The 23,256-nt window shown below is 50.2% G+C and overlaps 1 protein-coding gene across 1 annotated transcript; it reads left to right on the top strand.

Annotated features, from left to right (window-relative positions):
* The first annotated feature begins 692 nt into the window (after positions 1–692).
* On the top strand, positions 693–22,610 carry DEF6 (DEF6 guanine nucleotide exchange factor). The gene is made up of 11 exons (XM_020886858.2): positions 693–839; positions 11,789–11,929; positions 12,577–12,762; positions 14,434–14,670; positions 14,760–14,906; positions 18,678–18,786; positions 18,961–19,259; positions 20,316–20,482; positions 20,595–20,793; positions 21,730–21,820; positions 22,023–22,610. The coding sequence occupies exons 1-11, from the start codon at positions 744–746 to the stop codon at positions 22,244–22,246; spliced, it is 1,896 nt and encodes a 631-aa protein (XP_020742517.1). The 5' UTR covers positions 693–743; the 3' UTR covers positions 22,247–22,610.
* The last annotated feature ends 646 nt before the right edge of the window (positions 22,611–23,256 follow it).

Below are 23,256 nucleotides of genomic sequence, written 5' to 3'. Positions count from 1 at the left end.
TCAACCCATGAGCCTCAGAGTCTCTGGGTCAGAGCCACTAGGCCCCAGAGGGGGCAGTCCTCTGCGTGCCTTGTCAGAGCCAAGGCCAGGTGATAAGGGAGCAGCTAATCACGTGCCAAGTCCTCTCGACCTAGAGAGGTGCTCTGGCCCAGTTCCTCCTCCAAGTTTGTATTGGTGGTAGGAGGAGCCCCACCACCACAGTAGTGTTAGATGGCCTTAAAAGAGATGCTTTATCCAGAGCCTACTCCAGCTTTATGTCCATCCTCAGACCTCTTTACAATCTATGAGGTGAGCATTCCTCCTCTTTACCAATGAGAAGCTGCTTGAAGAGGTTATGTTACTCATCCAAAGCCTCCCACCTGGTAAGTGTGGGGTTGGTACCAGACCTGCCCCTTGCTGTCTGACTCCAAAGTCAGGACAGGCTCGCTTTTCCTTCAGCAAACTGCCTCTGGGGGCCGAGGAGGCTTGGGGGCTGAGGAGGCTCCCAAAGGGCCTCACGCTCAGGGAACCAGGTTGAACAGAGCTGGGGCCATAGCTCCCCAGGGCTTGGTCCCCAGTCGCAAGCAGAGAGCGGGGCTGCTGAGCCACAAGCTGGGTCCTGCCAGCGCGGGAGCCCGCGAGAGCAGGCAGGTGGAGCTCTCGGTCCGCGCCGCGGCCCTGCTGCGGTCTCTGCTGCCGTTTGCATTTCCTGAAACCGGATCTTGGTGTCAGAGCCGCCCCTGGGCCGGGCGGGCGCCTCAGCCATGGCCCTGCGCAAGGAGCTGCTCAAGTCCATCTGGTACGCGTTCACCGCACTGGACGTGGAAAAGAGCGGCAAGGTCTCCAAGTCCCAGCTCAAGGTGAGAGGCACCCGGGGCGCCGGGAGGCCGGCGGACGCGTCTCAGCAGCCCCCGCTTCCTGGGCTCTAGGCGCGAACTCTGCGCTCCTCCAGGGGCACCCCAGCTAGCCAGGGGCCCAGGAAGGGTGGGGGGCCAGTGCTGGGTAACTGGGGTGACATGGCCTGGTGGATGCTGCTGCCCACCGTCCAGAGGCTCCAGTGAGGGGTATGCAGGGCCATGGTCCAGAGCCCCGACCCAAAACTCTCAGGAGAGAGGCGGCATCATGGGGTTCTGAGGGCCACGAGCCAAGCTACATCCCAGATTCCATGTGATGAGCACACGTCTCCCCAGAGTCAAGCTTGGGCATGCACCTTACTCCTTCCTGGTGCTTCCTCCTGGCTTTGAAGAGAGACAGTTAGCTAGCACTTGTCAGTCACTTCCTCCCAGAGTTGAGAGAGAGGGTTCAAGAGCCTCTCACGGCCCCAAACCAGGCAGCTCAGGCCCCCTCGGCAGGAGAGCATCTACTCTGCACCCTGCCTCCTAGGCAGGACAGACCTGGGAAGGAGCAAGGACTGAAGACCCCATCATACTGCTGCCCGTTCACCAACCCCCTCATGCCCACCAGGTTGGGAAACTTACCTTAGGCCTTGAGACTTCTAGCAGGGAAGGAGTGGAATCTGAGTCCAGGAAGAGCCCCATCAGTGATTGCCCTGAAGTTCATTGCTTGGTCCTAGATAATTCCTGGGAGACCAAAAAGTTTCTCTCCTGCCGTCCTGGGTTAGTGCTGCCTTCACCCTCGTTAGTGGGCAAGAAGCCAGGCTCTAGGCCACTGGAGCCAGGGGACACAAGGAGACAGGATGAGGGAGGCCTCAGCCCTCTGGGATCTGCCTTAGGGGTTCATTCATTCGCTCTACAAATATTATTGAGCACCAGGTATGCGCCTGGCATGAGGCTAGGCCATAGACTCCTGTATCTTTCCTGCCGCCTTCCCCCTCCCCACCCACCCCCACCCCCACCCCCCGCCCCGGAAAGGTCTCAAGGAAACCTCCATTCTAAATGACTGAGCAGGAGGTGCCTGGAAACCCAAGAGACAAATTGGATGGCATTGTTCCCCTCCCTCTACTTTGCTGAACTTGGACATAATGAACTTGGATATCCCAAACTGGTCCTATCTGATAATTGACCCCTTAGCCAGACTTGTGAGCCTCTAGTAAATGATTCTTGGCTCTCCTAGGAAGGAGAGTCCATGACCACCTTTGATCATCCGAGAGAATCTCCCAAGAGGCAGGTTCTTCCTCACATTCTACTTAAATCCTCTTATTGCAGGTTATGTAGTCTAGTGAGCTCTGCAGGGCAGACAGAGGAAAAGCAGATCATCCAAAACCCATCTTTACAGAAACTCCATGTCCTATATCCGCCTCCCATGTTGCCCCTTTAATATCTTTCAGGAACAATCCCAACCTCCATAGTCTGTTGTCTCCATTTTCCACCACTCCATTAGCTGTGGCCCCTGTGACAGCTCCAGGCTCTCTATTTCCCTCATAAATGGAAGGTACTGCACTCAGATTTCCTGAGCCCACTAGGCAGTAAGGCTTCTTAGTTGGAGCTTCTGTCTTGGCCTCTAACTGGGCAGATGCCTGTTCCCCACCCCCACCCATTGAGTATTTACAAGGAAGATTGCATGGGGAGGATGCAAAATCTAACCATCCATCCACTGTCTTTGTACCACATCACAGCTCACAACAAGCCCACCCAGCAGCTTCTGCGGTCACACAGAATTAGTGGTAGATTTCAACCCATCAACAGAAAACGTGTCCATTCTGGGAACCTGAGTAGCAGTGGTAGTCTCAGGCCCAGCGGCAGGTGGACCAGAAACTGCAGAGCCCATTTCATAGGAGAGAAAGATGAGGAAGGCAGTTCTCCCACCAGCCTATGATACTAGAGCCTAGGATGGGAGGAAGTAGTGATAGTGCTGGGGGTGGGGATGCCGGAAAGGCAAAAGAGCAATAGAGAAGTGGTCAGAAGGCAGAGGAAGAAGCAGATGACAGATAGAGACCAGCAGGGCATACTCCCTAACCAGAAAGACTGGGTGAGAAGGGAAAAGACCTCAGGGTCAGCCTGTCCTCACCAAAACTGTCCCTGGCCTTGGCACCCTCTCTTGGGAGGAGGCCAGAGGACCTGCACCAGCCCAGAGCAAGCTGGGACAGTCACCCACTTCTCTCCGACATATTGGCAGAAAGGCTGCCACCGGTCATCCTGGGCAGAGCTGTGATGGGGCCAGAAGGAAGAGGAAGAACAGCAAGTCCTCTGAGTAGTACCCCCAAAGGAGTCAGGATTGTCTTCTCTGAAGAAGAGAAGGCTTGGGGGAGAGATCAGATGAGTTTTTCCTTCTCTGAATTCTTATAGAAAGTACCATAGCTTTTGTCCAGATAGGTGGGAAAAAAAATAAAAAAAAATCAGTAGGAATGGCACTTCTGCTCAGAATGGATTTAGGCTGAACACAGGAGCTAAGGACTCTGAGCTTTTGAAGGGCCCCCAAAACTTCCCTCTCTGAAGAGCTTTAGGAGTGAGTACCCATCCTGACAGAGGGCTGCAGGGAGGGGAGCCTCGGGAATGGTGAGTTCCCCAATGTCCACACCGTTTCCCCTCCAGAAGCAGTTTTAGGCTTCATGGGTGATCAGCTGAGAATTTGGCTTCCTCACCCCCTGACTGCCAGGCCCAGGGTGAGGGGCCTGAGACTGGGTGTGTGGTTAGAGCAGTGTGTGTGATGAGGATCCTAGGAGGCCCTACCTCTTCCCCTTAACCAGCAGGAGCAGAGGCAAGGCAGGGAGGGTGAACTGGGGCCTTTCCTACCTGACTGTGGGGTCCCAGAATCCTGAGCCTCTAGTTGGCACTCAGGGTAGTCCTGGGGCCCAGGGAGGAAGTCTTGCCCACCGAGAGCCCCTGAGTTTCGGGCTCTGCCTCCTCTGGCGAGGGACAACAGCCTTCCCCTATGTGCTGCTGCTGCTTTAGACGTGTCCAACTTGGTGCGACCCTATGAACTGCAGCCTGCCAGGCTCCTACGTCCACGGGATTCTCCAGGCAATATTACTGGAGTGGGTTGCCACTGCCTTCTCCAGCAGATCTTCCTGACCCAGGGATCAAACCCCGGTCTCCTGCGTCGCAGGCAAGATTCTCTACCGCTGCCCACCAGGGAAGCCCTCCTCTAGGTGAAGGGAAGTTAATAACTGCAGTCCAGGAATCTGATGACAGATCCTCAGCTTTGCCCAAACCTCTGCCTGCTGTGGTCTTCTCAGTCTAGAGTGTGAAGGAGGGAAGGATGATTAAGTGATACAGAGCCCTTGACTCACAGCCATACAGGCCAACATCTATATTGCTCCCCAGCAGGGTGACCTTAGACAAGTCACTGCCCAGCTCTGAGCTATAAAGCCCAAGGGCTGAACTGGGGATCACCAAGCTCTCCAGCTAGACTAGGAAAGTAAATTTTAACAAAGTATATCAAGCAGGTGAAACTGATCCTGACACAGCCTCCCCTCTCCGCTTCCTTCTCTGAGCCTCCATCTTTCCTTTGATGCCTACACCCAATCCCTCCAGCCCCTTCTTGCTCTCAACAGGCACACAGCCAATCCAGAGATCCTCCCCTTTTAAAATGCCTGTGCTCCTCCCTCATGATAGTAGTTTTGCTTTAGTACCCACTGGTTGAGAAAAATATATTCAGTGACTCTTAAAAAGAATCTATAAATTTTACAAGAATCACTTAGCACCTGGATACATGTAAAGACTACAGGCCATGTAAAAGAGAGAAATTAGTCATTCTCTTTGCAGTTAGTGATTGGTACTTTTAAGGATGCCCAAACACTCTGTATCTTCATCTCCTGCTGAAGTCTAAGAACTACAGGATCATGGGCCTGGCACCCATTGCATCGCTGCACTTGAGTTTTTAGCGAACTTCCCAGGTAGCGCCAGTAGTAAAGAACCCACCTGCCAATGCAGAAGACTCAAGAGACACAAGTGCGATCCCTGGGTTGGGAAGATCCCCTGGAGAAGGAAATGGCAAGCCACTCTAGTATTCTTGCCTGGAAAACCCTATAGACAAGCCTGGTGGGCTACAGTCCATGGGGTCACAAAGAGTAGGACATGACTGAGTTGCACACCACACCACACACACACACACACACACACACACACACACACACCCCACATGCCCCCAGGGGAGAACCACTCCCCCACATGCCTACCGAGGAAATAGTGAATCAATGATGCCTCTCAAAGGTCAATGGCTGCCAACCCAGAGGTCAGGGGCTGCCTGGGTGGGTGGGGGAGACAGAGAACCTTCTCCGGGGGAGCCTGAATGGCAACTTGTGAAAACTGCAGACACCTGGACCCCACCCCTGGAAACTCTGAGTCAGTAGGTCTGGGCGGGCCCTGGCAGATTTCAGTTTCAACCAGCTCCCCAGGTGATTCTGATGCTTAATCTGAGCCCACGGAGCATAGAGATCTAGTGTAGGGCTTTAGGGTCAGCCCTTGACTCTAAAGAAGACACTTCAGCTCTCTGAGCATCGGTTTCCTCCTCTGTAAGAGCAGGATAAGGAGCGTCCCCGCCTCCAGGGCTAAGGAGTGATTGAAATCGGCAGGTGACTGCTGCGCACGCTCCCGCCGCCGTTTCCTTTCCAGCAGGACCCTCCTCTGGCCACGCCCTCTGCCCGCCCCCAGCCCCTTTCCTCCCCTTCCCCGCCCCATCCCCTGCGCCCAGGCACAGGAAGCCTGGCAATCTGAGGTCAGCTGATGTCTCCAGGGAGAGGCCTTGAATCCTCAGTGTCTGGAGCCTTTGATTCCTCTTTGTCCTGATATCTCACAGGGGTCAGAGCCTCTGCCCGGGGCTCCTCAAATTCAACTGGCACAAGGTACCAATGACAGAGGTCTTAGAGGACAGCGTGGGCCAGTGAAGTGAGGAGAGGAACAGTTCGGACAGCTATGTCCTGCTGGGTGGCAGCTCCTGTCCTGGGGTGGGAGAGGAGTTCTACAAAGTCTCCTTGAACTCCATTTTTAGAGGTGTGAAAACTAAAACTTAGCGAGATTAATGTAGAGAGATTCAGTCCACACACATCTGACTTTTGTGTTTTTCCCACTTCTTCTCTCGAAGCACTTAAGTTCGTTCAATAGATATTTGTTGAGTATCCATTATGCTAGATCCAGCGGTTGCAGCAGTGAATAAAATAAAACAGACAAGAAAAAACCCCGCACCCTTGTGTTGCTGGCATTCTAGACAGAGAACGCAGATGAATAAACACAATAAGTCAAGACTCGTGATCCGTGACATGGAGGAAAAATAAAGCAGAAGTGAGGATAGGGAGTGTGGGGAGTAGAGGGGATGGGACTACAGATTTAAATAAGGTGGTCGGAGAAGCTCCCCACCCCCCCCACTCCCCCCACCCCCCAGAAAGTGGAGAGGGTGTGAGCTGTGCCGTGGCCAGGACGAAGAATGTTTCAGGCTGAAGGAATAGCAAGTGCCAGGGCCCTGAGACAAGGGCATGCCTGGTGTGTCCGGGGGACATCTAAGGGGCCAGAGTGGCTGGATAGAAGGGAGCAAGAGGGATGAGGTCAGAGAAGGTATAGAGTGAAATCTCTGGAAGGACTCCAAGATTTCACCCTGAGAACCTTGGAAAACCGCTGCAGCACTTACATTAGACTTAAGGGGAGTTTAATCAAAAAACCATGAGCGTGTAGGGGACATGGTGCTGAGCTCTGGAGTCAGGGTTAAGATGAGAGTCTTTGCTGCCCTCAAGGAATGTAGAACAGCCAGAAATGCTCACACAAACAAGAAACAGCAAAAGAACGTTATGACAAAGCAACTTAATAGCAGGGTACATTAATAACAGTGGTTAATGGCACCCTTTGTTTTTTATCACTAGAGTTTAAATTTTTTGTCATAAAAACAATATATGTTCCCGGCACAGAAAATTGTGCTTTTTGAAGAAGTTGAAATTTGTTATAAAAGTAAAATATGTTTTACTGGTAAAAAAAAATTCAAAGACAAAAATAGTGTTAAAGAAGGTGAAAGTCCCTCCCCTCCCTGGGGAGGGTGGTAGGGTGATAGTTGTTAACAGTTGCTGAGTCTTCTAGATTTTTTTTTCTATGTACAAATAAACACATTAGATTGAACCATATGAAATTGCTGACATTTGATTGTTTTGGCCTACTCAAATGGCAATTTAAAATGGTTCAACCTAATATTTGCACACGTATTATTTTACAGATATTTCATTCTAGAGCGTGCTTTTTCCACCTGCCAGTATAGTATACACATCTTTCCATGTCTGCTCACACAAACATAATAATAAAAATAGCTCACAACTTTTATTGCACTGTGTACGAGGTGCTGTGCTGAGCACTTTGTTCTAAAACACCTCGTGGAGCAGGCCCCCTTATTTTCCTCAAAGAGGAGACTAAAGTCTTGGGGAAGTTAAAAATCACTTGCCCATAAGCACACATGTGGCAGAAGTAAAATTTTTCAACCGCACGCAGATCCATGATGTGGTATACCTGTCCCCTCTTGAAGAAGACTCAGGCTGTCTCCAGTGCCTTAGATGTTCTTTTTTGGGGGGAGAAGGGTGGCAGATTGTGCCAGGGCATGTAAGATCTTAGTTATCTGATGAGGAATCAAACCTGTGCCCCACTCACTGGAAGCTTGGAGCCCCAGTCACTAAACTGCCAGGCATTTCCCAATGTCTTATATTCTAAACAATGCTTCAGTGAGCATTCTTGTACAGGTAGCTCTGTTCCCTTGAGCATCTGTAGGTTGGATGATTAAAAATGCTGGGGTATTGCCCAATTTTACATCTGATAGAGTTTTGCCCTCCAGAAAGACTACCGATTCACACCTTGACAGTAGGGCATTTGAATCCCCATTTCTCCACAATCTCCTCAATACTTGATAGTATCAGTCTTTTGCATCTTTGTTAATTTATTAGGTTAAAAAAGAAAATCACATTTACTATACAAGAAGGGGGCTTATATTTGCTCTGGCACTCTATCTATATATCATCTTACTCGACTCTCATGGCCCCTCTGCGTGGTGGGTATTATCCCATTTTACTGACAATGAAACTGAGGCTCAGGGAGTAAAGAAGTTTATTCAAGGCCTCACAACTAGAGAGTGAAGGTCCCTGGCCTTCCATGTTTCCCCCTTCACTGGAGTGTAGCATTTGGTTGGGCTATGCAGGAAGCTTCCCCAAAGAGGTGCTCTAGGAAACTTGAAGAAACATAAAGACATGGGTAATTTGAAAAGAGGCCGGGAGACAGCAGGTAGAAGTGTGTGAAACTTAGAATAACACCTGTCTCTTCAGAAGTGGGTATTTCTCTTGTGCTGGTCACTCTGGGTTTTAAGTGTAAGCATTTAGCAGTGGCACCTCTTGGAGTGTGGATTAGTGTCCTATGACCATAGATGTGTTAATCATGTCTTCTTGATTATAGGTGGTAGAAACCAAACTCAAAATAGCTTAAGGGAGATATATCTTGGTTCACATAAATGAAACTCCAAGCATAGTATTGACTTCAGGCTTGGCTGGATCTAGGTCCTCACAGGACGACTCTCTTTATTCCTTGACTTGATAGCTTGATATTATTCTCTGTAGTTGTTGTTGCTGTCCAGTCGTTCAGTCATGTCTGACTCTTTGCAACCCCATGGACTGCAGCATGCCAGGCTTCCCTGTCCTTCACCATCTCCCAGAGTTTGCTCAAACTCATGTCCATTGAGTCAGTGATGCCATCCAACCACCTCATCCTCTGCCGCCCCCTTCTCTTCATGCCCTCAATCTTTACCAGCATCAGGGTCTTTTCCAATGAGTCAGCTCTATGTATTAGATGTCCAAAGTTTTGGAGCTTCAGCTTCAGCGTCAGTCCTCCCAGTGAATATTCAGGGTGGACAAAGATGTTAGCTGCATCCATCTTCTAGCACCTTAACTCTGTCCAGGTTTACCCACGGAAAGAATATACCTCTTCTCCACTAGAGGAAGCAAAAATCCCAGGACTGCTTCTCAGTGGCCTAGATTTGGTCATGTGCATTCTCAAACCAAATACCGTGACTCAAAAGTGCCCACCCCTGCAGCCAGATGGGGTAGGGGTGCAAACGGCTAATACCACAGATACTGAAAATAGAGGAGAGGTATTTCTCAAAGGAAAATCAAGGCTCCATTACCAAAATAAATAAAGAGGGCAGAGTTCCTCAGGAAGAAACTTCAGATGTCCTTTAGAATAAGAGAAAAGCAAAACTATAGATGGCACATGAGATAATTTGAAGATCATGGGAATGAGGGTTTGGGGTGGGGACCACAGATGACCGCCCAGGCAGGGGAAGTGAGGGAAAAGAGAAATACTGATCCCCTCACTGGGCCCCCCAACTTCCCACTTGCTGAGTTGAACCTGAGGCTCAGGGAAACACTGGGGAAAAGTCTCAAACCCTTGTCCCTCTCCTCTCACAAAAGACAATAAGGAAATCAAGACAGTAGGCACTCCAGCTCGGAGGTATTGCGCCAGCTGATTCCAAGGTGAACTGCTGGAGTTGAAGCAGCCCTTGAATACAGCATTTATTGACTACCTTGGGTGTGCAGACGAGACATGGTGCTGTGAGACAGGAAGATAACAGAGACCTTGTCTCCAGAGTTTACTTTATAGTTGGGGGATGAAGGCGACGTCAATATTTTAATAGGGAAGCTGCCTTCAGAATCAGGAACACCTGTTTCCAACCTCAGCTCTGCTCTTTACTTTTTAAAAATATTTGTTTATTTGGCTATGCCAAGTCCTAGTTGTGGCATGGGGTGGGGGAGATCTTGGATCTTAGTTGTGGCATGTGGGATCTAGTTCCCTGATCAGGGATCAAACCCAGGCCCCCTGTGCTGGAACTGTAGAGTCTTAGTCTTAGCCACTGGATCCCTAGGGAAGTCTCTCTCCCACTTATTCTGAACTTCTCCAAGCCTGAGCATCTTCATCTGGAAAACAGGGACACTAATGTCTGGATATCACGGTCGCTGAGATTAGATCTGGGGTATAGAAAGCACCTCATACAGTGGCTGGCACAGAGTAGGTGACCGTTTTTCCTCATTCACACTTTTTGTGATAAGTACTATCGCAGAATTACACCAAGACAGTTTTATGTTTTTCCTGATCTCCTTGTTCAAGCGTCAACCTCTTTGTGCTAATATGATGGGTTTGTTAACCTGCCCGTTTCCCCTGTCATCATCCCTTTTAGCCTTGTCATCCACACCCCGTGGACCATTTCTTGTGCCCCTTCTTTGCACCCTCTCCAGCTCCCTTCCACCTTTAGAAGGGCAGTTTCTGGAACTGAGCACGCCTTTCCTGGAGCAGGCTCACTGGACTCCAGGCCAATTCAGCCTGACCCCGAGTCTCTGACGGTAGATGTCAGATTTCCGCCCCTGAGCCTTGGGATCTGCTGAGCTGGATTGGAATCTTAGGCTCTTGTTCACTGAATCCTTGCACAAGTAACTGAGTCCCTTGAACCTCCATGTCCCTGTCTGCAGAAAGAGGACACACCTGCCTAATGAGTGCCAAAGAGCATGGCTGCCTGGGTTTGAATTCCAGCCCTGCCAGCTCTGTGCCTTTGGGTGAATTACTGAACATCTCAGAGTCTAGGGGTTTTTTTCATCTGTCAAATGAGGATGTTAACAGTTGTTCTGGGCGTTAAGGGAAATATATGCAAAGTACTGAGCACAGTTCTTGTTGCATAGCAAGTGCATATGTTTTTACTTTTTTGATTTTTATTGAGGTATAATTGACATTTTAATTTCAGGTGTACAATGTAATGATTCTTTATTTGTATATATCGTGAAATGATCATGAGAAGCCTAGTTAACATCCATTGCCATGCATGGTTTAAAAAAATTGTGTTTTTTGCAATAAGAATTTTTAAGACCTACTCTCTTAGCTACTTTCAGATGGCATACAGTATTACTCATTATGGTTACCATGATATCTATCATGTTCCCATGACGTATTTAAAAACTGGAAGTTTGTACCTTTTGAGCACCTTCACCCATTTCACTCACCACCCCATACCTCTTGCAACCACCAATCTACTCTCTGTATCTATGAATCCCTTCTTTTCCCTTTTTAAAAAATTCTACATATAAATGAGATCATACTGTATTTGTCTGTCTTTGTCAGATTATTTCACTTGGCATAATGCCCTCAAGGTCCATCCATGTTGTTGCAAATGGCAAGATTTCATTCAGTTTTTCATGACTGAATTACATTCTATTGTAAGTGTTCAGTTCAGTCACTCAGTCATGTCTGACTCTTTGCAACCCCATGGACTGCAGCACGCCAGGCCTCCCTGTCCATCACCAACTCCTGGAGCTTACTCAAACTCAATGTCCATTGAGTCAGTGATGCCATCCAACCATCTCATCCTCTGTTGTCCCCTTCTCTTCCCACCTTCAATCTTTCCCAGCATCAGGGTCTTTTCCAATAAGTCAGTTCTTTGCATCAGGAGGCCAAAGTATTGGCGTTTCAGGTTCAGCATTAGTCCTTCCAATGAATATTCAGGACTGATCTCCTTTAGGATGGACTGGTTGGATCTCCTTGCTGTCCAAGGGACTCTCAAGAGTCTTCTCCAACACCACAGTTCAAAAGCATCAATTCTTTGGTGCTCAGCTTTCTTTATAGTCCAACTCTCACATCTGTACGTGACTACTGGAAAAACCATAGCTTTGACTAGATGGACTTTTTATTTTATTTATTGTATGTGTATATGTGTATATATGTATATGTGTGTGTATATGTACATATATATATAAAGAGAGAGGGGGGAGAGAGCAGTTTTAGTTATGATTGAACTAAACAACATGTGTAGAAGACTTAGCCAGGATGGGGGTGAGGACAACAGGGCCGGTGGGAGCAGCCCCGTGGCCCAGCTCGGGCCGGGGCTCAGGAAGGTAAGCGCCCCTCTGTCTCAGGTGCTGTCCCACAACTTGTACACCGTCCTGCACATTCCTCATGACCCCGTGGCCCTGGAGGAGCACTTCCGAGACGATGACGATGGTCCTGTGTCCAGCCAGGGATACATGCCCTACCTCAACAAGTACATCCTGGACAAGGTGAAGCCCCTTTCACCTCTCTCCACTTCCCAACCTGGCCAGCACCCTAATTCCTTGCCACCCCAACGCCTCCCTCCATGAACTCCATCTCTGTCCCCTCTGCCACCCATGTCCCCCATCTCCACCATTCACATCCCCGTCACTTTCCCCCTCTCTGCCCCCCTTAAAACTCACTCCAGCTCCCTCCTCTCTATCCTAGCCTCCACCTTCCCCAAGATCTTCACCCCTCCTTGCCTAGCTTTCAGCTGTCATTTCACAAGCGCTTTCCAGCTCCCTGCTAAGTCTGTCCCCTCCACTCCTCCTTGCTGTCCCTGTCTTCTCAAGTTCTTCTTGACTGTTCATTTCCTCCTGGGCTTCCCCTTCTTTCTCCTCGGCCTGAGGGACTGAGCTGCCCTATCGATCGGGAACTTGGGTGGATGTGGATGCGCGGAAGTGATGGGTGTGGCAGGGCTGGGGGTTTGGGGGTCGGGCTGGTTGGCCAGACAGCTCCCTGATCATCAGCTCAGGGATTATTCAGGCGAGAGTCCCAGCATCGGCAGGGTGGGGAGCAGGGAAGCAGATGACCCTGAGAAGCCAGCTGGGGCCTAGTTGGGTGGTGGAGCTGGGACGAGGCAGCCTTCGCAGCTGACTTGTAGGCCTGGTGGCAGGTGGAAGAGGGGGCTTTTGTTAAGGAGCACTTTGATGAGCTGTGCTGGACCCTGACGGCGAAGAAGAACTATCAGGTGGATAGCAACGGGAACAACATGCTCTCCAATCAGGATGCCTTCCGTCTCTGGTGTCTCTTCAACTTCCTGTCTGAGGACAAGTACCCTCTGATCATGGTTCCTGATGAGGTGAGCCCCAGGGACTTTATCACTTAGGGACAGGCCTCAACAAAACCGTGAAGGAGGCCAAATTGTCTCTCGACTTCCCCACATCCTCTGTCTTCTTTATCTCTCCACTGGCTACCTGTTCACACCCACCCGTCTCCAGACACCTCGAACTGCCCCTGTCAGAGCAATGATGCCTTCTCCCAGGAGACCCAAAACTACACCTCCTTCAAGGCTCTGCTTGCTCTCACAGTAGGAAAATGATTCTGCAATCTCTTTACACAGAGGTGTGAATGCCTGATACACTGCTGAGCGTTTTGAGATGAAAACATTTCAAATCAAATGGCAGGGTTTCAGGCCCTGGGGCAAACTGAGAAGAATGCTATTTTAGGGGAATAGAGACCTTCCAGGGACACCTCTCCAGTCACTCCCAAGTGGGCAACCAAGTCTCACCCTGGTTCCAGATTTTCTCTTCCTGTCTCCTGCAATATAGGTGGGAGCCAGGACGGACTCAGCTCAGACCCCAGAGAGAGGGCATCCTGGGAACATCAGCCTAGAACCCAGCTTCTACCTTCTCAATTCATGGGTGAAGCCGGGGCAGGTGACCCCTTTGGCAACCAGCCTGCCCCCTCCCTCCACTCCCCCACTCCCTGTCCACTCAGCCTTCTCCTGACCCCTTCTGCCCTCTGGTGGTGGTAAAGATCCCAGGGCAAATTTAGGTCTTTTGAGTAGGGCACAATGGGCGGGGAGAGGGGGGGGGTCCTCTATTTATGAGAGATCTCGGCCTGTCTAACTGCATTCAGGTTTGTGCCCTCGCTTCTGTCTGTGGGAAGAGTGGGGGTGCCCCCACCCCACTCCCAACAAAGACCCAGTAGCCCCCAGAGTGAAAGCCCTGCAGAGAGTCTTCCAAGAAGCTGTTGGGGCAGCAGAAGGACATGTGTCTGTCTTCACAGACAGACACCTGGCTGGGTACCTTTGTCAGACCCCTGCCAGCAGGGCGAGGTGGCCTCTCCGAGGCCAGAAAGCTGTCGCTTTTGTGATCAACACGCAGTGTGAGCAAACTGCAGCAGGATGTACCCCAACCACCACTTCCTGTTCCTCTGAAACAGGTTTCCTGTCTCTGCCCTGCTCGCTCCCACCTCCCGTCCCCTTGCCCTCTGACAAGGGAACGATCCCCAGGGCTGGGGCTGGGGGCTTGGAATAAGGACTCATGGGGTGTCGATCTGAATCGAGTTCTGGCTGCTACCAACTTGCTGTGTGATTCAAAACAAGTCACTCCCCCCCCCACCCCCCCGCCACTTGAACCTCAGTTTTGTCATCTGCAGAGTGAGGAGATTGAACAAGAGGGCCCTTGTTCCCCGCTGACGTTTTCTATGATTCCCTGTCTCTGCCTGGCCCCCAGTCCTCAGCTCCCACCTCATCGTGCCCTTAATTCAAGGTAGCAAGGACTGGAGCTTGGGGAGGGGATGTCTGAATTGAAGTTGGGGCCCCAGGATCCCCTCCCAAATCTCTACTCAGGAGCCCACCAGCATTTAGTCATTTAGTCCTCTGCCACGCATCCACCCCCCAAACCTGCCAACCCCTGTCCGTGGTCACTTCTGTCCCAGCTCTGGGAGCCTGATGGTAGCGACCCCTGGTGTCGACACCAGCAACACCACCTGCTGTGGCCACCACGCCTTCCCTCCTGCCCTCCAGGTGGAATACCTGCTGAAGAAGGTGCTCAGCAGCATGAGCTTGGAGGTGGGCTTGGGGGAGCTGGAGGAGCTGCTGGCTCAGGAGGCCCAGGCAGCCCAGAGCAGCGGGGGGCTCAGCGTCTGGCAGTTCCTGGAGCTCTTCAACTCAGGCCGCTGTCTGCGAGGCGTGGGGCGGGACACGCTCAGCATGGCCATCCATGAGGTCTACCAGGAGCTCATCCAGGACGTCCTGAAGCAGGTCAGGCCCAGCTGGGGACCAGGGGCGGACCCCAAGAAGGGTGGGGGTGGGGGCCAAGGACGCCTCTGACTTGGCTCTGGCTCTGGCAGGGCTACCTGTGGAAACGAGGGCACCTGCGGAGGAACTGGGCAGAACGCTGGTTCCAGCTGCAGCCCAGCTGCCTCTGCTATTTCGGGAGTGAAGAGTGCAAGGAGAAGAGGGGTATGATCCCGCTGGATGCGCAGTGCTGCGTGGAGGTGAGGCGGCAGCTGAAGGGGTGGAGTGCCTACTGGAGCTCGGCCCGGAGGGGCCCTGGTGTAGCCTGAGGGCAAGGGGTCAGGAGGAGGGCAAGGCGGGAAGCCCCAGTGACTTCCCCACCTAAGATTCCTGCTTAGATGAGTGCAACCCAAATACAACTGACCCCTGAACAATATGGGTTGGAACTTGCTGGGTCTACTTATACATGGATTTTTTTTTTCAATAAATACATATAGTACTGCACCATCCACAGTTGGTTGAATCTGCAGATGCAGAACTGGAATACTGAAAGTGAAAGTCACTCAGTCGTGTCCAACTCTTTGCGACCCCATGGACTGTAGCCCACCAGGCTCCTCTGTCCTGGAATTCTCCAGGCGAGAATACTGGAATGGGTAGCCATTTCCTTCTTCAGGGAATCTTCCCAACCCTGGGATCGAACCCAGGTCTCTTGCATTGCAGGCAGATTCTTTACAGTCTGAGCCACCAGGCTGACTTTAAAGTTATAAGTGAATTTTCGACCAGGCAGAGGTTGGCACTTCTAACCCCTGAGCTGTTCAAGGGTCAACTGTATACCTGAGTGCCTCAAGGCCATTCTCAGCCATGTCAGCACTTTTTTTTTTCTTTTAGAAAAGTAACACGCTTTATTTTTTCCTTCCAGTTTCCTTGAGATATTATTGACATACAGCACTGTGTAAGTTTAAGGTGTACAGCATAGTGATTTGACTTATACATATCATAAAGTGATTAGCACAGTAAGTTTAGTAAACATCTGTCACCTCATATAGGTACAAAATTAAATAGAAAAATTTTTTTTTCTGTAATGAGTAATCTTAGGATTTACTCTCTCAACAACTTTTATATATATAACATTTGTTGTTGTTTAGGCTTCCCCTGTGACTTATCCGTAAAGAATTCACCCCCCAATGCAGGAGCCACGGGAAATGCAGGTTCAGTCCCTGGGTTGGGAAAATCCTCTGGAGGAGGGGATGGCAACCCACTCCAGTATTCTTGCCTTGAGAATCCCCATGGACAGAAGAGACTGGCGGGCATAGCGTCGCAGAGTGGGACACGACCGAAGGGACTTGGCATACACGCAGTTGCTAAGTTGCATCTGACTCTTTTGTGGCCCCATGGACTGTAGCCCACCAGGCTCCTCTGTCCATGGGATTTCCCAGGCAAGAATACTGGAGTGGGTTGCCACTTCCTTCTCCAGGGGATCTTCCCAACCCAGGGACAGAACCTGAGTCTCCTGCATTGGCAGGCAGATTCTTCACCACTAAGCCACCCAGGAAGCCTCATATATTAATATAATCTACAGCAGTGTTAATTATATTTTTCATGTTGCATGTTACATCCCTAGTAAACTTTCTTATTCTATATCTGGAAGTTTGTACCTTTTGACCACCTTCATCCAATTCCTCCTCTCCTATCCCCTCAACAACCACCCTTCCCACCTCTCGGTAACCACAAATCTGATCTCTCTTTCTACGGATATGTTTGTTTGTTTTTGAAGTATAATTGACCTGCAACACTATGTTAATTCCTGTTACACAACATAATGATTCAATATTTCTATGTTTTTCAAACTGATCTCCACGATAGTTCTACTTATGATAGGTCACCATACAAATATAACTATGTCATCAAAATTATTGACTATATTCCCCACACTATTCATTTTATACCCATGACTCACATTTTGCAACTGGAAGTTTGCACCACTTAATATCCCTCAACTTTTTCTTCCCTCTTCCTACACCCCTTACCCTCTGGCAAACAAATCTGTTTTTTTCTCTGAAACTGTAACTCTATTTAGGTTTCATTATGTTTGTTCATTTGTTGTTGTTGTTTTAGATTGCTTGTGTCAGCACTTTAAAAAAAAAACAAAACTGCAAATCAAATCCAATACTAAAGTCAATGGTGAATGATGTGGACTTTGCTAAAGATTTCAGAGGCGATAATTTATGACTCATTCTATCCAGCAAAATTTTCTAAAAGTTCTCTTTAAAGTTCTTTCTCCTTCACCCAAATTCCATTCCCTTTGGCAACAGACCAGATAAGGACTTCCCTGGTAGCTCACATGGTAAAGAAGCTGCCTGCAATGCAGGAGACCCAAGTTTGATCCCTGGTTGGGAAGATCCCCTGGAGAAGGAAATGGCAACCCACTTCAGTATTCTTTCCCAGAGAATCCCATGGACAGAAGACCCTGTTGGGCGACAGTCCGTGGGTTGCAAAGAGGCAGACATGACTGAGTGACTAACGCTTTCACTTTGGCCACTCTATATTTCCCTATTCTTTCTCTTTTCCTATCCCTTTTCCTCCTTTGACTCTGTCCATTATTTTAGAGGCTTAAAGCAACAATTTTAAAAACTGTAGTAAAAAAAAATATATATAACATGAAATTTGCTATTTTAACCATTTTGTGTTACGATTCAGTAGTATTAAGTACATTAACTACATTCACATGTAACCATCCCGATTCTCTATTTCCAAAGCTTTTTTTTTTAATTATCCTAAATAGCAGCTCTGTACCCATTAAGCAGTAATGGGTACATTCTCCCTTCCGTCCAATCCCCGTAAGCTCTACTCTGCTTTCCACCTCTAGGAATTTGCCTATTCTAGGAGCCTTGTATAAGTGGAATCATACACTATTTGTCCTTTTGTGCCTGGCTTCTTTCATTTAGTATAACATTTTCAAGCATGTTTTGGCATGGATGAGGACTTCATTCCTTTTAATGACTGAAAAATATTTCACTGTATGGAGGGACCATATTTTGTTTACGTATTCATTCATTGGTAGTTATTAGGTGGTTCCCATCATTTTGCTGTTATGCATAATGCTGTTATGAACATTCATGTACAAGTTTCTGGGTGGATATATATTTTCTTTTCTCAAGGCAGATACCTAGGAGTAGAATTGCTGATCATACAGTAAGTCTATGTTTAATTTTTGAGGAGCAGCCAAATTCTTTTCCTTGGTGGCTGTACCATCTTACATTCTCACCAGTAGTAAATGAAAGCTCCAATTTCTCAATAACACTTGTTATTTTACATGAAAAATATTATTATAGCCATTCTAGGCTATGTCCATCTTTGTCATGTAAGGAAACAGTTATCATTGTGGAAAGAGCACAGATCTAGGCAGAAATCCAGCTCCACCACTAACATGCATTGTGAACCGGGCAGGTTCCTGGACCTCTTAGAGCCTCAAGTTTCTTTCTCTGTAAGATGGAGCTAATAATCTTTGCCTGGTACAGACTCTAGAACACATGAAGCTCAGTACATGGTACCTATTATTTTCCACTAGAATGTAAGCTTAGGCAAGGCAGGGATTTGATCTGTTAGGCACATCTTAGTAGTATCCCATATGCCCGGAGCAATGAGTGGCCTGTAGACACTACAGAATATCCGTGGAATGAATGAATGGAGAACTTTCTCAGCAGGCAGGCGCCTGTGGAAATGAATGGTCTCATTAGTGAGGACCCTGTCATGAGAGATGTTGAGCCCTGATCCGGATAAACAATGAGTGGTCACTGTGTATAGGCCCCATGGGGAGATAGTAAGAGGAGAGCTGTCCCACCTTCAAAGAGCAAAGGCTCTAAGAGTTGTGGGGACACTAACCTCCAAACCAGGCCACGCAGGCTCCTGGCAGAGTGGGTGGAAGGGGTGCCAGGAGGAGATGATCAGCCAAGGGGGAAGGGGCTGGAGCTGGAGCCCCCCTGGGGCAGGTGTGGCCCCAGTGAAGCCAGCCTGTCTGGGCCTTCTCCCAGGTGCTGCCCGACCGAGAGGGGAAGCGCTGCATGTTCTGTGTGAAGACTGCCTCCCGCACCTATGAGATGAGCGCCTCTGACACGCGCCAGCGCCAGGAGTGGACAGCTGGTGAGTGCTCACGGGGTGTCCTGGACCGGGCTGGGCCCCAGTCGCCTCATCGGTGAAAAGGGAGTGAGAGCACTTTGCCCAGCAGGATAGGAGCCACTCCAAAGGCCCCCTTCTGGCAGTGGGCCCCCTCGAGGCCCCCCTGTCTCCGGCTAGCCCCTCCCGCTCCCTCCACAGCCATCCAGACGGCGATCCGGCTGCAGGCAGAGGGGAAGACGTCGCTGCACAAGGACCTTAAGCAGAAGCGGCGCGAGCAGAGGGAGCAGCGAGAGAGGCGCCGGGCCGCCAAGGAGGAGGAGATGCTGCGGCTGCAGCAGCTGCAGGAGGAGAAGGAGAGGAAGCTTCAGGAACTGGAGCTGCTGCAGGAGGCGCAGCGGCAGGCGGAGCGCCTGATGCAGGAGGAGGAGGAGCGGCGCCGCAGCCAGCACCGGGAGCTCCAGCAGGCGCTCGAGGTCCAGCTGCGCGAGGCGGAGCAGGTGCGGCTGCACCCGGGAGGAGGCGGTGGGCCGAGGGGTGAGGCCCCCGCCAGGTGCTGAGCGCCGGGGGGCGGGGACAGGGCGGGGCCTGGGCTGGGGGCGGGGCCACCCCCTGAGGGATGAGCGTGGAGGCGGGGCTTGTCTTGAGGGATTTTGGGGGAGGACAGATAGGTGTGGAATGGGGACAGGGCCTATGGGGTAAGGAACCTGGCCGAAGGGTGGCTTGAGAGGAGAGATGATGTGGGGCGGGGCCCGAGCCTACGAATTTGGAAGGATGGAGCGGAGTGATAGGTGTGGAATGAAGCCAAGTTGGGAGACCTTGGCTGGCTGGGGGGCGGGACCTTGACAGAGGAGTTGCTGAAGACCTTGTGTCTGGGGATGAATTTGGACCGAGGCTGGACTATATGGGACTAGACTTGCTCTGAATTTATAATAGGCCAGTCTGGAGAAGGTAGGATGGGAGGAAGACGGGATGAACCTGGAGACGGACTAGAGGTATAGAGGCAATTAGATTTAAGATTTAAAGAGATCTAGATCTGGAGTTGAGACACTGTGGGTTCCATACCAGCTCTGCCTCTTAGGAACCCTGTGATCTCAGGTAAGTTACTTGGCCTTTCTGTGCCTCAGTTACTTGTGACATGTTGATGCCAGTAGAACTTGGCTTATAGAGGTGTGGAAAGGGGAATCAACTAAGGAAATACTTTTGAGTTACAATTGCTCTAACAATTATAATTATAGTCGTTCCCTTGCTAGCACTAGCCTAATTATAATTATAAAACATTATATTACAAAGTATAATAATAACTATTAAGGCTGGTGCTAAAAGGGGATGACTTGAGCCCCTTTTCCCCATGTAGTTTACTGATCCTTATATCTGACCTAGTCAGGTTTTCAGAAGGGGATCAGATCAGGAAAACCTGACATGAGGGAACTCCCCAGACCCTCATCCAGAGATAACTAGCTGGGCTGGCCTCACAAAGCCCTGGGGAAAGGGCAGCATACCCGCAGCCTTCCTCCGCAGGGCCCCCGCTGACCTGGCTCCATGTCCCCATGCAGGCCCGGGCCTCCATGCAGGCTGAGATGGAGCTGAAGAAGGAAGAGGCTGCCCGGCAGCGGCAGCGCATCAAGGAGCTGGAGGAGATGCAGCAGAGGCTCCAGGAGGCCCTACAGCTGGAGGTGAAAGCTCGGCAGGACGAGGAGGCCGTGCGCCTCGCCCAGACCAGGTAGGACCAGGCGGCCCCTTCTGCCTTCCCTCCCTGACGCCCCCACCCTCCCACCTGTCAAGCACCGTGTGAGGTGCCTCGGCCTGGAAGTGACACATTGGACACCCCGCAGGCTGCTGGAGGAGGAGGAGGAGAAGCTGAAGCAGCTGCTGCAGCTGAAGGAGGAACAGGAGCGATACATCGAGCGGGCGCAGCAGGAGAAGCAGGAGCTGCAGCAGGAGATGGCCCTGCAGAGCCGCTCTCTGCAGCAGGCCCAGCAGCAGCTGGAGGAGGTGCGGCAGAACCGGCAGAGGGCCGACGAGGATGTGGAGGTGAGGCCTCGGGTGGAACAGGTTGCAGGCGGCAGGGTGAGTGCACAGGCTCTGGAACCTTCCCTGACGCGCTGTCCCTCAGGCTCTCCCGTGGCCTGACTGTGTGGCCTCTGACAAATGGCCTAACCTCTCTGAGCTCAAGTCCCTCATCTGGGAAAGGGGACTGGTAATTGCATTGCTATGAAGATTAAACAAGATAGCATGTGATACTTAATATTCAGTAAGCACTGAAGAAATATTAACTGCTGTCTTTATCATTGTTATTAATCTGGGCAAAATTTTTTTCCTCCTACTCTTCCAGCCCCTACTTTGCTATTCCTGCACTTTGGTTCCACTCTTTGGAGCCCAAATCTCCATAGACAATTTAAGAAAAAAGACAAACTTTTGATGTTTTATTTTTATTAGTATTCATTATTTTATTTTGCTTTGTTGGCATATATGGTCTTTTAAAAAAAATTCAGACACAGAAATAAGTATCATAAAAAGAGAAAATTCCTCTATGACTCCTTACCCCACAGCCGCTGCTAATGGCTAGATGAACACTGGAGCAGAGGTTTTCGCATCAGGTCCTGGATGGGTGGTGTGACACAGTTGTTCAGGGCTCCATGTTTGTCCCTGGGCAAGTCACTTAACCTCTTTTGAATGTTTCTTACCTTCTTCTCTGGAAGTTAAGTAAGATATTAGTACATTTTAGCTGCTTGATAAGTGGAAACTATACTTATAATTATTTTTGACTATTTGATGGTCTTTGAGTCCCCTGAAATTGGAGGCCAACTCTGTTCATACACATAGCTCTTTATGAACATACATGAGTTTTTCTGGGAAGATGATCAATAGCCTTTGTCAGATCCTAAGGGGCCTGTGAACCTGAAAAGGTTGAGACTTGCTGTCTTGGATGGTGGCTCTGACCACTCTCCACTGGTCCTGTCCCCGCAGGCTGCTCAGCAGAAGTTGCGCCAGGCTAGTACCAACGTGAAGCACTGGAATGTCCAGATGAACCGGCTCATGCATCCAATTAAACCTGGAGGTGAGAAGGGTTAGACCCTGGAGCTTTCCTTGGAATGGGGAGGGACAAGGGAGGGAGGAGGGGAGACCCCCACATCTGCAGAGCCAGCAGGGCATTGCAGATCAGGGGGTGCTCCTCTCCCCTGAGGGCTGAAGTGAAGCCCCTCCACTTTTCCCCTTCGCACACACCTTCTGCTTCCTCATACCTGCCTTTTCTCCGGCAGACAAACGTCCCACCACCAGCAGCTCCTTCACAGGCTTTCAGGCCCCTCTACTTGCCCGCCGGGACTCCTCCCTAAAGCGCCTGACTCGCTGGGGATCCCGTGAAAACAAGACCCCCTCACCCAGCAGCAGTGAGCAGCAGAAGTCCCTCAATGGTGGGGAAGACGCTCCCAGCTCAGCTTCTGCGCCTCAGGAAGATAAACTGGACCCGGCACCAGAAAACTAACCTCTGCCAGCCTCTTGCCCCCAATCTCATGTCTACCAGGACCTGGCCACAGCTGGTCTGTGGGTGACACCAGCCTCTGCAACAGAGGGAGCTGCAGCCCTGGCACCCGGGGCCCAGGCCCTCGGACCATGACACAGCCCGGGTTGGAACCTGGCTCATTTTCTTTTGCACCAGCCCCAGGCCTCAGACCCCTGAGGCTGTCAGGGATGTTGATCCTTGAGGACTTGACCCTGTGCCTTAACTCCAAGGGCCCTATGCCCTGGGCTGGGAAAGAGAGTCAACGAGCAAGCCAGGGACCACCTGTCCCCAGACTGCCACCAAGTTTGGAGGCATATTTCCGAATAAAAACTGCTATTGGAATAAATTATGCAGCAGGTTTGTTGTCTATCTCTCCTACCACTTTCTCGCTTCTTAAGTCCAGTTATAGATCCCAGGAAGAATATGAAAGTCCACTCTGCCACTTACCGACTGGGTGACTTTGGTCAAGTTTCTTCACTTCCCTGTGCTTCAGTTCCCATGTTGATAAAATAGGGCTTACCTTATAGGGTTGTTCTGAGGATTAAGTGTTTGGCACATGAGAAAGCACCACTATTGGTATCGCCCAAAAGTCTTTATTGAGCATATATTCGGTGTCTGGAAATTTCTCAGGTTATTTGTCATGGCAACCCTGAGAGATGGATATTATTATTCTCTTTTTACATATGGGGAAACTGAGGCTCAGAGAGGTCAGGTAACTTGCCTAAAACCTTCCAGACTTGCTTCTTTCCCATATTGCCTGATTACCTACCTCACTACCTAAGACAGAGATCTGGGAATCTAGGATAACTTGCTCCCTCCCTGGCACCCCCTTATGAAAAATCCATCACCAAATCCAGTCAATTCTCTCTCCTTCATGGTTTCATATTTATCCCTCCATCTCTAACCCCATGGTTATTGCCATGGCTAAGGCCTTCATATCCTCCACCTGGGATTGAACCTGGGCCCTTGTCTGTGAGCATGCAGAGTCCTAA

The sequence above is a fragment of the Odocoileus virginianus genome, chromosome 27, assembly GCF_023699985.2.
Source record: "Odocoileus virginianus isolate 20LAN1187 ecotype Illinois chromosome 27, Ovbor_1.2, whole genome shotgun sequence".
NCBI classification, from domain to species: Eukaryota; Metazoa; Chordata; class Mammalia; order Artiodactyla; family Cervidae; genus Odocoileus; species Odocoileus virginianus.
This window is presented reverse-complemented; position numbering and strand designations above follow the sequence as displayed.

What these genes read in the sequence shown, in the direction of transcription:
- DEF6 (XM_020886858.2), top strand. Translation starts at nt 744, where the DNA reads ATGGCCCTGCGCAAGGAGCTGCTCAAGTCCATCTGGTACGCGTTCACC. An exon ending in TCTCCAAGTCCCAGCTCAAG is followed by an intron (nt 840 to 11,788) that starts GTGAGAGGCACC and finishes CCTCTGTCTCAG; the next exon opens with GTGCTGTCCCACAACTTGTA. An exon ending in GGGCCGACGAGGATGTGGAG is followed by an intron (nt 20,794 to 21,729) that starts GTGAGGCCTCGG and finishes CTGTCCCCGCAG; the next exon opens with GCTGCTCAGCAGAAGTTGCG.